This window comes from Melanerpes formicivorus, unplaced genomic scaffold (genome assembly GCF_026170545.1).
Source record: "Melanerpes formicivorus ecotype bairdi unplaced genomic scaffold, bMelFor1.0.p_v2 SCAF_37, whole genome shotgun sequence".
In the NCBI taxonomy this organism is placed as follows: domain Eukaryota; kingdom Metazoa; phylum Chordata; class Aves; order Piciformes; family Picidae; genus Melanerpes; species Melanerpes formicivorus.
In genome coordinates, this window is record NW_027142389.1 from 4444038 (window position 1) to 4454985 (window position 10948).

The following is a 10948-nucleotide window of genomic DNA, read 5'->3' on the forward strand; positions in this document are numbered from 1 at the left end:
TCGCTTTGCGGTGACAAGTCGTTCCCGTTTCCAAGAGTCTCCAGAGTCGCTTTTTTTGACGCTCTTCCCCACTCGTCCGTTCAAAGGCTTCCCCGGCTAAACTTCCCGGCAACTTCACTAAAACCCTTTGAAACATGGGGGAAGGGGATTTATCGTCTAACTTTGGTTTTGATTGTTGGGTTATTTCTCTTCCTGCTTTGTTTTGGTAGGGTTTAGTTTAGTTTTGCTTTTCTCCTGGAGTACAGGAAGGTGAAACACTCTCTCATCAACTCAGGGCTGGCTGCGGTTAAAAATTAATTTGAAATTGCCTGTCTTCAAGGCGCAGGCGTCTCGCGTTCAAGCCTATCGCCTTGGCATCTCAGCACAGCTTCTCCTCCTGCTGATGCAAAGAATCTCTACATCCCACCAAAACAAAGTATTTTTACCCAATTTATCCTTTCCAAGCATCATCTTTCGCTGTGACGTAAGGGAAACACGCAGCTGTATGACAGCCTGATGCAGAGGCATACACCTGCGTGAGGCTGTCCCTCCTTTGTGGAGGTAATTCGCAGTGTCACTGGATTATCCTCTCGGGTGTTGGTTACCTACAGCTAAACAAAAGCTTCGAGGTGAAGGTGATGACTCCGTGCCGGAGCGGGGACCACCCTGATCTCCCCCGAAACGGGCGTGGGAAGTGCCTGTGATAGCGTCATGGGCGTGGGGTGGCCCAGGAAGAGCCACGCCTGGGAGGGAGAGGGGCTCTTAATGAAATCACAACATCCAACCGGTTTCCTATTAAATCCTGCTAATTTCCTAGGTGAAGACTGTGAAGTGAATGTGAGGAAGCATTAAAAGGGAATTGAATTTGCATTCCTTATGCTACAGGCACATGTTTACATGACCTTTAAAACAGAATTAAAGCTGTATCATCAGCAGCTGTAGGCAATTCACATTACTAAGGCAATCAAATCAGAAGGCTAAACTAACTATAAAACATAAATTAAACTGATAGAGAATCATCCTAATTCACTAGGTTTACTTGCAATTTACTTATCCACTACTAGTAATTTCTAAACAGTTTGGAGAAGAAGCAAATAGGAAACACTTGAAGGTAGCACTTGGAAAAGGTGTTGTCCGAAGACCAGAGCTGCCTTTCCCAGGAGTTCTTCATTAGCGAATGGAGTAACAGCCTGGGCACGCTCTCCCCTAGGCGTTCCCCGAGCTTCAATAAGGGCCTACAAACTGGTACCTGCAACCCATATATCACTAAACCCCCGAATTTACTGAGTTAGCTCAAGCCCCTCGGAGTGCCTTTGCTCTCAGGGGCACCCTCCTGAAAGCCGTTTATACTCTAAAATATGAAATATCTCCATGCCAAATAGATCTCGCGGTACAAGGCTCCCTTCCTCCCCCATCCCCAAAAGGGACACTTTACAATGTCTGAAGCACGGTAAAAAAAAACCAAAATCGATACCGCCGGTGATTTCATTGAAAGTTTGTGGTGCGCGTTTCCCCGGCCCTGCTCCAGGGCGGAGCGGGGCCGGCACCGGGCAGCCCCTGCCCCGTTGCCCTGGCAAGGCCCGGCCTCAGCCTCCGAGCACCCCCCGGCTTTGATTTACTCCTATTTATTTCTTGCAGCCCAGAGGCTGCCTCTCCCCCTTTGATGGCGAATCTCCCTGTGCGCTTCCATTTATCCTGGGGACTGCTCTGATTTATTGCCTGCCCGCCTCCCGATGAACTTCTCCCCCGGGAATCCCCCGGGAAGGCAGAGGGGAAGGTGCGGGGAAGGGCTAGTGCAACCTCCAGCAGTTTTAACCAAGCTTCTCCTGGGGAGAAAAAGTGCCAGGAGATGCGAAGGAACCTCGTACGCTGGGCAAGAAGAGGCTGGAAAGGGCTCAGCCCCAGCAGCTTCTGGGAGTACTGTTGCGAGGAATCACAACAGTGAAGCCGAGACAGATGGAAGTGCAGAGCGGCGACAACTATTGGGGGGTCCCCCGCTCCAGCATCCCCTGGCCTCCCGGGGTGGCCCGGGACCGGGCAGCGCCGCACTTCTGTGGCCCCCGGAGCCTGTCCCGGCTCGGTGGAGGCGAGGTGCGGGAAGCATCACCAGCCTGCGAGGCTCGGGCTTCCCGGAGAAGGTCCATGGCAAAGCCTTTGTCTGCTGTACTGACCCTGCACCCAGCCAGGCGCAAGTTCCTCCACCCACGGCCAGCAAAGGGGCTGGCGCGAAGCATCACCTGCGTGGGCATGGTCCCGTGTGACCAAGAGAAACCTCAAATGCCTTATGTCCCTTCACACTTTCTTGCACCGCCCAAACGCGATTCAGGGAGGAAACAGCTTTTAGCAACGCAGCCTGGCCTGAAAGTTGATGTTTTTACCACAGCTTTGATTGGCGCGACCTGAATGAAATGGGGAGTAAACTTTCCACCACGCTGTAAATATTCCGTCTCTGAGGAAACCAAGAATTAGCAGTAACATTCATAAAATTAAATCTAGGAATGACGAGGCTCCTAGAAATGCAGATGTTTAGATCCTTCTGCAGGATCAGGAGCATCGCTGGGTGCTTTGCACTCTGGATGTTACAGCTGGAAAAACGTATAGTGTAAAAAAAACCCAAAGGACAAAACCCCTCAACCATCAAAAAACAACAACAACAAAACTGAAATTGTTCAGTAGGCAAGCAAACAACAATGCAGGTATTTGTCATCCAAGGAATAGAGCTATTTGTCTTCAATGTCTCATTAGCCCACAAAGGTTAAACAGCCACTTAGTGCGCTTCCCAATCCTACCCACTTTCCTTTAAATACGTCTGAGCAGAGATCTGTCCGTTCAGGAATGGGATTTGAATTGTTTCTAAAACTCCGAGGCAGGATGGCCTCTGATTTGGGAAGGCAGCCGGAGCCCGTCCCCTCCCTCGCTCCACCGGCCCTGTTTGCTGGGAGATTCTGGGAGGAGTGGGTGAGCATCCTTCGCAACACAAATTAAAAATAAATAAAAAAAAAAAAACAGCGGGATTTCGGTGCGGGATGGAACAAACGCATTCTTGTCATCACCGTTTGAATGGCACGGTGAGTAAAGTGCCTACGTAGAAGGGAAGTGATCCGCGTTGTTCCGCAGCTCCGTTAACTCCTAACGTGACCTTAGGAGCAAGAGACCGCCCGGGCAAGGGAGCAGCTGCCGCGGGGACCCGGCGCCCAGCCCCGGTTCCCACTCACCACCCCCATTTATCCATTAAGCACAACAAAACCCGGCGTTTCATTACGTGGATTTAACAAACCGCTCCCACGGTAAAACTGCGCACTTTGGAGAGACTTCCCGGAATTTTTTTTTTAATTATTAATTTTATTACTTTTTTTTTTTAACTCTCAACTGCAAATCACCCAAATGTTCGAGGCAAAACCTGCTAGAAACCAACCCAGCTGAAAAACAGCAGTGACCTGAACAGGACGTGCTAGTGCACAAATGAACGACATTTTTTTTTCCCCCTCAGCGAGTACATTTTTCAAACATTAACAACGTGGGGGAAAAAAATAGTAATAATAATAGTAATAATAATAGGCGATTCGAGTAGAGGAGTCTCCCCAAACGCTTTGGAAACCGCAGCAGTTAGAATACAAATGTCATTTACCTTGTGATTTTCTCTGCCCAGGACTGGCTTTATTGTCCCTGCCTAGCCTTTCTCCGGGCGCAGGACCAGCCCAGCCGCAGCAACGCTCCCTCCGTGCCGGGCTTATTACTAACGGGCTGGTGCTCGGAGAGATTTGGGGGATGGGGGGGTAGGGAGGGGAGTTGCATTCAATTCATTCTTACATTAGGACTATTTGAATTTGCAATCTGTCAGTCCAGCTCCTGGCTGTGGCTGTGAGATGGCAGCGTGGCTGTGGCTCTCCCTCCTCTCTCCCTGCACAGCATTTACTCACGTTCAAGAGCAGCCAACAGAGACCAAGGCGGAGGGGGGGAGAGGGGGGGGAAGAGAAGGAACTAATTGAGCTTGTGTCGGTATTGGCTAATTTCTGCTAATACTCTGTAAATTCCTTTTCCTCCTAACCTTCCCCCCATGCAGGTTAGGCTTTCACAAAGCATCTCCGGCGATCCAGGAGCTGGTTTCCCAGCCCTGCTCACTGAGCTGCTGGGTGCCTGAGCTTCAGCCTTAGTCCCAGCCCCTGGATGTACACAATGAAAACCTTAACTCCTGGCTTCAGAAACGGTTCAATTGCCCTTTCCCAACCCCCACCCCCGTTCTGATTGACTCTGGTTTTAAATTTGCACTTGTTCCCACCAAGCGCAATCTAACTCGTCCTGTCTCCAAAGTGAACTTGTGTTGAAGGTGAAGTTTTCAATATAGAGGTCATGACACCGAGCCACAGCTTACCGCTCCGAGCTTCATGCTGTATTAAACACAATCAAAACGAACCCCTTTTAGACCTTCTCTCTCCTTTTTTTTATTTCTTCCCCCCCCCCCCCCCTTTTCCCCTCCCGCAGATGAACAATGAAGAAAAAAAATCTCCAAAATACAATAAAATCATCTCTGCCACCATAATAAACCCGTTCCTCCCGCGCTAGGCTCTCTCTCCCCGAGGTCCCTACCTATAGAGGCGCCTATAGAGCCTCTTAGAAACACAAACACACACGCAGACACGCACCCCGCGTTTTAGTTGTAGCTCTTAAAGGGGAATCTGTGGGTTTGGAGCCGGGGAGAACCAGCCCTGCCCCGCCGGAGATGCGCCCGCCGCTCCCCGCCTGGGTACCGCCGCCGCTCCCGCTGCCCACTGAGGGGAAGGGACGAACGATCCACGCACCCGGGTTACCCCCAGAAACTGGGGGTCCCGCCGGGCCAGTGGGACTCGACACAATTACAGCTCCTCCACTTCAAAGCGGGTTTTTTTCTCTATAGCGACTTCTAGCTGCCCCAAGACGGTAGGCTGCCTTCGGCTATTGTGCGATCTTTTTCATGCCAAAGATTTAGCAGGGGAGAAAAAGAAAAAGAAAAGAAAAGAGAAAAAAAAAAAAAGAAAAAGAAAAAAGAAAAAAGAAAAAGAAAGAAAGAAAAAAGAAAAGAAAAGGGGGGGGGGGGGTAAGAAAAAAAAATATATTAAAGCGAGTTATTTGCTGGTGAAAACGTGGGTGTCTCCCCCAGTGTGGACGCAGCCAGAGCCAGAGGGCTGGAGCGCATCGTCCAAACCCCAAAACTTTGGGTTTTTTAAACTTTAAGGGGTTTCAGTCTATGAAAAATAAGTTACAAATTCTTGCAACAGTAGCTTTGCATGTACTTATTTTTCTCCCATGTCCAGACGGGGTCGTCTATTGAATAAGGCTCTTTTATTCTGCATGGGGCAGGGGATTTGTGGCCATGGTCCCCCTTTTATTCCTCTCTCTATGGAAACCCAGATCATGGGGAGAAATATGCGAGGCTGAATAAAGAAAAGCAGCAGAAAGGACCGCTTGAGAGCGGCATCTGTTACACTTGGGAAGTTAGACTGACAGGAAAGAGCTAAAGAAACCCTCTCCAGCAGATTAGTTAGAACAGCAAGAAGATTTAACTATATGCAGATAAAAACACTTTAAAATACAGCAATACTCTCCTCTAGGCGAGCGGAGGGTCTGCTCCGCCAGGCGCGGAGTGCCGCGGAGCCGGGCTTTGCTTTAGATACATTTACAACAAATATTAAAATGGGACGTTCGGGGGTTTTATTTCCCTGCTTGAGACTCTGCCTTAATTAAACGGCGGCTCCGAACATCTATTTTCACGGGCAATGGGATTTGAAAAATCGTTTCGGAAGTTAAAGTGCAAATTAATTTTAAATAATTTAGTTACGTTTTTATACAGCGCGGCTTTTTATTATTTTTTTTCTCCCCTTCCGCGGGCTCCGGTGATATTTATTTCGAGAAGCTCGTGAAGGCAGAGAGAGGGGAGGAAAAAAAAAGAGAAAAGAAAGGGGAAAAAAAAAGAAAAAGAAAAAGAGGGGGCAAACATCCTGCTGATATAACTCGGTCCCTGCCCTCCACGCCTTCCCCCGGGCCCGGCCACGGGGCTACTGCCGCCCCTCCGTCAGCAACCCCCGCTGCCAACACCGGGGCTCTCCCGGAGAGGTTCTCCATGCCCTGACCCCCCCTTCCTCGCCTGTCGCGCATACCCACCTCCCCCACTACCCTCAAACTTTATTTTTTTAGTTATTTTCCAAGTTGCCCCACAACCCCACCCATTCCGGCGGCGGCAGCAGGCGCGGAGCGGGCGCGGATGCGCAGAGCAGCGAGGACCTACAGCATTCCCGATATATCGCGATTTAGCCCCCAGCCACGCACCCGCTCTGCTCTACAAGGGCCAGCCGTGCCTTTGCCCCCTCTCGCAGGCTGCGAGAAATTATTGTGATGATTCTGATTATAATGAGGACGGTGCCCGGCTATAAAGGAATCAGAGGAGCGCTCACCTTATTTATATCTATTTTCTCATTTTCTTGAATTTTCTTCAGATCTGTCTTCTCAGAGAAACTAATGCCTTAATGACTTTCTGGTAGCTGCAAGCCTTCTTTTATTTCTGCTAAATATATGAAAATGTATGCAAATTTAAATCAAGCTTAACCTAGGAGCTCTTGCAATATATTTAATGGAATTTCAAACCAATAAGGGAACTCTGATGCAGTCTTCTGTAAGTGCAAATATAATTACGCAGCTAGGTTACCTCCAAAATTATGCAGGGAAAGGTCATTTTTTAACTCGGGAGCAGTTCGGAGGTACAAGGGGCTTGGCTCTCCCCGCCGCCACCGCCGAGGGGCCCCGCTGCTGCCCCGCCGGGGATCCGCGGGTGCGGGGCTCTGCCCGCCGGGCCCCAGCGAGCCGGGGGGCACGGAGCTCCCCATGACACCACGACCCCCCCCCGATGAGGCCTGAGGACCTCACGCACCTTTTCCCCCTGGATTATTCCTTTTCCCCCTTGACTTTGTCTTTTTCCCCTGGACTTGTCCTTTCTCCCGTTTTATTTCCTCCCTGCAGACCGCACTCCCTACACGCACCGGCTGCGCACCGCGCCCATGCGTTTCGTATCGCAAACTTTGAGGAGGCACCACCGGGATTTACCGACGGGGAGGCCATAAAACGCTCTGGGGTTTTTTTTTATTATTATTATTATTATGTGGGGCTGTTCATAGTTTCGCTGTTCAGCGAGTGCCGTGGGAGCGCACGGCCCGCCGCTGGCGGGGACTGTGCGGGTCGGGGCAGCAGCAGCAGAGCAGTGGTATCCAAGCAGAGTGGACCCTGCACACAGGGCAGCGGCGGAGACCGGCCAGACTAACGGCCCAGGAACGGCGAGGGCCGCGGGGGCGCGCCGGAGGCCGGGCCAGGCTGCGCCGGGGTGGTCCCTCCGGGCTGCCGCCGGGGCGCCGCCGTTTAACCTCTGCCGCACAGTTCCCCCGGCGCTAATCGCTCCCCATTTAAGCCGTGCCCCGCGTCCTCCCCTCCCTCCTCGCCCGGCGCGGAGAGCGGCGCGGAAGGAGTTAAGCGGCGGGGCCGCGTCGCGCCCGGCCCCCGGTGCCGGCGGAGTGATTCACTTCCTGCCTCGGGCCCGCGCGGCGCCCCGGCACTAGCCGCCCCGCCCCTCACGGCCGCGGCCCGGCCTCCTTCTTCCTTCTATTGGTCCGCGCGGCTCAGCCCTGCCGGCGACGAGCTCCCATTGGGCTGTGCGGCTGCCAGTCGGCGTTCGGCTGCTGCCCGGGCCGCCGTGCCGGTGGATGTCAAAGGCTGAAGCGGCGGCGTCGCCACAGTATAACTCGTGGGGGCTGCGCGGCGGCCATGGCCACAGCCGCCTCCAACCCCTACAGCCTTCTCGGCTCCGGCTCGCTCGCCCATGCGGACGGCGCGGGCATGCAGCAGGGGAGCCCCTTCCGCAACCCGCAGAAGCTGCTGCAGAGCGAGTACCTGCAGGGCGTCCCCGGCAATGGGCACCCGCTGGGGCACCACTGGGTGACCAGCCTGAGCGACGGCGGGCCCTGGCCCTCGGCACTGGCCGGTGGCCCGCTGGAGCAACCCGACGTCAAGCCGGGCCGTGAGGACCTGCAGCTGGGCGCCATCATCCACCACCGCTCGCCCCACGTCTCCCACCACTCGCCCCACGCCAACCACCCCAGCGCCTGGGGGGCCAGCCCGGCCCACAGCGCCTCGCTGGCTCCCCCCGCCGCCGCCGCCACTGGGCAGCCCCTCAACGTCTACTCTCAGGCGGGTTTCGCGGTGGGCGGCATGTTGGAGCACGGCGGGCTGACCCCACCACCCTCCGCCGCCGCCGCGCAAGGCTTGCACCCAGGGCTGCGGGGCGAAGGCGGTGGGGAGCACGGCGAGCTGGGCGGGCACCACTGCCAGGACCACTCGGATGAGGAGACGCCGACCTCGGACGAGCTGGAGCAGTTCGCCAAGCAGTTCAAGCAGCGGCGCATCAAGCTGGGCTTCACCCAGGCCGACGTAGGCTTGGCCCTGGGGACCCTCTATGGCAACGTCTTCTCGCAGACCACCATCTGCCGCTTCGAGGCCCTGCAGCTCAGCTTCAAGAACATGTGCAAGCTGAAGCCCCTGCTGAACAAGTGGCTGGAGGAGGCCGACTCTTCCACCGGCAGCCCCACCAGCATCGATAAGATCGCGGCGCAGGGGAGGAAGAGGAAGAAGCGGACCTCCATCGAGGTGAGTGTCAAGGGCGTGCTGGAAACGCACTTTCTCAAGTGTCCCAAGCCGGCCGCCCAGGAGATCTCCTCGCTGGCAGACAGCCTGCAGCTGGAGAAGGAGGTGGTGCGGGTCTGGTTCTGCAACCGGCGGCAGAAGGAGAAGCGAATGACCCCGCCGGGCGAGCAGCCGCAACACGAGGTGTATTCCCACGGCGTGAAAACGGACACGGCCTGCCACGACCTCTGACCGGGGGCTGCGGGGCAGGCAGGACTGCGGGCGGCGCGGATTCTCCGCCGGGGCTTTAAGTTATGCGTTCCGAGAGGCGGGAGACGTGGAGCGAGGGCTCCCCGCTCCCTGCCTGGGCAATATTTTTTTTCTCTCTCCGACCTTTTCCGCTGATCAGTACACGGTGTTTACTCGCAGACAAGGTTTGTTTTCGGTCTCCGCTAGGACGAAGGAAAAAAAAAAATAAACAAATTGGGGGGAAAAAAAGAAAGAAAGAAAGAAAACCCACGGGAAAAAAACAAAACAAAACAAAAACAAAACCACGACAGAAAAGGAAAGACAGATGTGTGCCTATGAATAACCTTCCAGCGCCTTGGTTATATCAGCTGTATTTCAGGTGAATCTGTTTTACAATAGACTAGTTTTGCATTTTTAAAAACTTATATAGCGTTTTTAAATGTCTGAGGTGTTTTACTACAAACTGTACACAATATTTGTGACCTAATTTGTATCGAATTGATCAGGCAAAACCGTTTCTCCCTTCCCCACGCACCGGCAATGTCAGCCAGCGGGGACGGGGCAGGGCGGCCGCGGCCCTTCCTCCTGCCCCCTCCTCCCCGCCCCCTCCTAGGAGATGGGGGTCCCTTCCGTGCCCGCGGAGCCCTGCGCACCCGGCTGCTTCATGCAGGGTTGTGAAGAACAGGTTTATTTGTTGCAGCTTTTCCTCTTCCAGAACTTCCCAACGTTGTAGAATGGTCGGGTTACAATCCTGACCTCCCCACTCTTCTCCCAAGGCAAAAAAAAAACAAAACCAACCAAAACAAAACCCAACCCAGAAATCAATAAAACCAATTATTTCTAAGGTATTTATCTGAAATTAAGCATCACAAACAAAAACGGTGGCTTCGGCCAGTGTTTTTTTCTTTCCGAAGATGAGTTGGGCTTTTTGATCAGCGCCAGACTGAGAGGTCTGTAGTAAAACACCTTTATACTTCTGCGCTTTGGCTTCGGAAATCAGTTTCTCTGTATTTTGTTTCGATAGTGAAGAGGAATGAGGTGTCTCATGAATTTCGGGGAGGGGGGGGGGGCGGGCGGGGGGAGGAGGGAAGGGAACAGAAAATGCCTGCATTTGGTTCATGCTGAGCTTATTTCCGCGTCACAGGGAGATGCTGGATTTGTTGAAGAGCTTATATATATATATATATATATACACGTATATACATACACGCTTATATATATATATATAAAATCAACAAAACCAAAACAAATAGGGAGAAAAACAAACAAAGGGAAAGTCACTAAAATGCTAGAACCATAACCATTTTTGCGGCACAGGGAAGTGCTGAGCTGTGACCACCCGTCTGTGGATGTGTGGTACCCAAGGATGGGGTGTGCGGTGCTCACGCACCCCTTCACCGAGGGCAGTTGGTGTGGGTGCACGGCCAAGTTCACTCGCTGCCCCCGCGGCCGGGCTGGCTCGGGGCCGCCGGGCAGGGCCGGGCCGGGCCGGGCCGGGCACCCCCGCACCCAGGGACCTCGGCTCGGGGCCGGGCTGGGCGCTCTCCTCACCCAGGGGCCCTCCCCGGTCCTGCTCCGCGGCTCCCCGCGAAGCCCCTTTCCCCCGCCTCGGCGTTCAGATTTTTTCCTTTCGACATTTATATTTTTCAAGTATTTTTCAGTAAGCGCTACGGAAAAAACAAACAAACAAAAAAAAAAGACAAAAAAAGGACAAAAAAAGACAAAAAAAAAAGATAAAAAATAATAAACTCGACACTGAGGACCTGCCTATTTCTGCCAACTTTATAACTGTACAGTTTTGTATATTAAACGTTTTTTGGAAGTTATTAATTTAAAGAAAGATCATTTAGTTTATTCATTTAGTAACTGATGTATAATAAACGCTATTTTCATTAAAGGTTGCTTTTTTCAACTATTTTATCCAAAATTGCCTATTGCAGTTGCCAACAATTATTTATTTTCAATAAATTCCGCATTATGTTTAAAAAAAAAAAAAAAAGAAAGAAAGAAAAAAAAGAGAGAAAAAAAAACGTTTTAGAAAGAGGAAAAAAAAACAAACCACAAACCACCTTAAAAGGGT

The 10948-nt window shown here is 52.5% G+C and overlaps 1 protein-coding gene across 1 annotated transcript; it reads left to right on the plus strand.

The window, feature by feature from the left end:
• Window positions 1–7704: 7704 nt before the first annotated feature.
• Window positions 7705–9928, plus strand: POU3F4 (POU class 3 homeobox 4). The gene has a single exon (XM_068157649.1). The coding sequence runs from the start codon at window positions 7765–7767 to the stop codon at window positions 8869–8871; it is 1107 nt and encodes a 368-aa protein (XP_068013750.1). The 5' UTR covers window positions 7705–7764; the 3' UTR covers window positions 8872–9928.
• Window positions 9929–10948: the final 1020 nt, after the last annotated feature.

Coding starts and splice junctions, on each gene's coding strand:
- POU3F4 (XM_068157649.1), top strand. CDS start 7,765: ATGGCCACAGCCGCCTCCAACCCCTACAGCCTTCTCGGCTCCGGCTCG.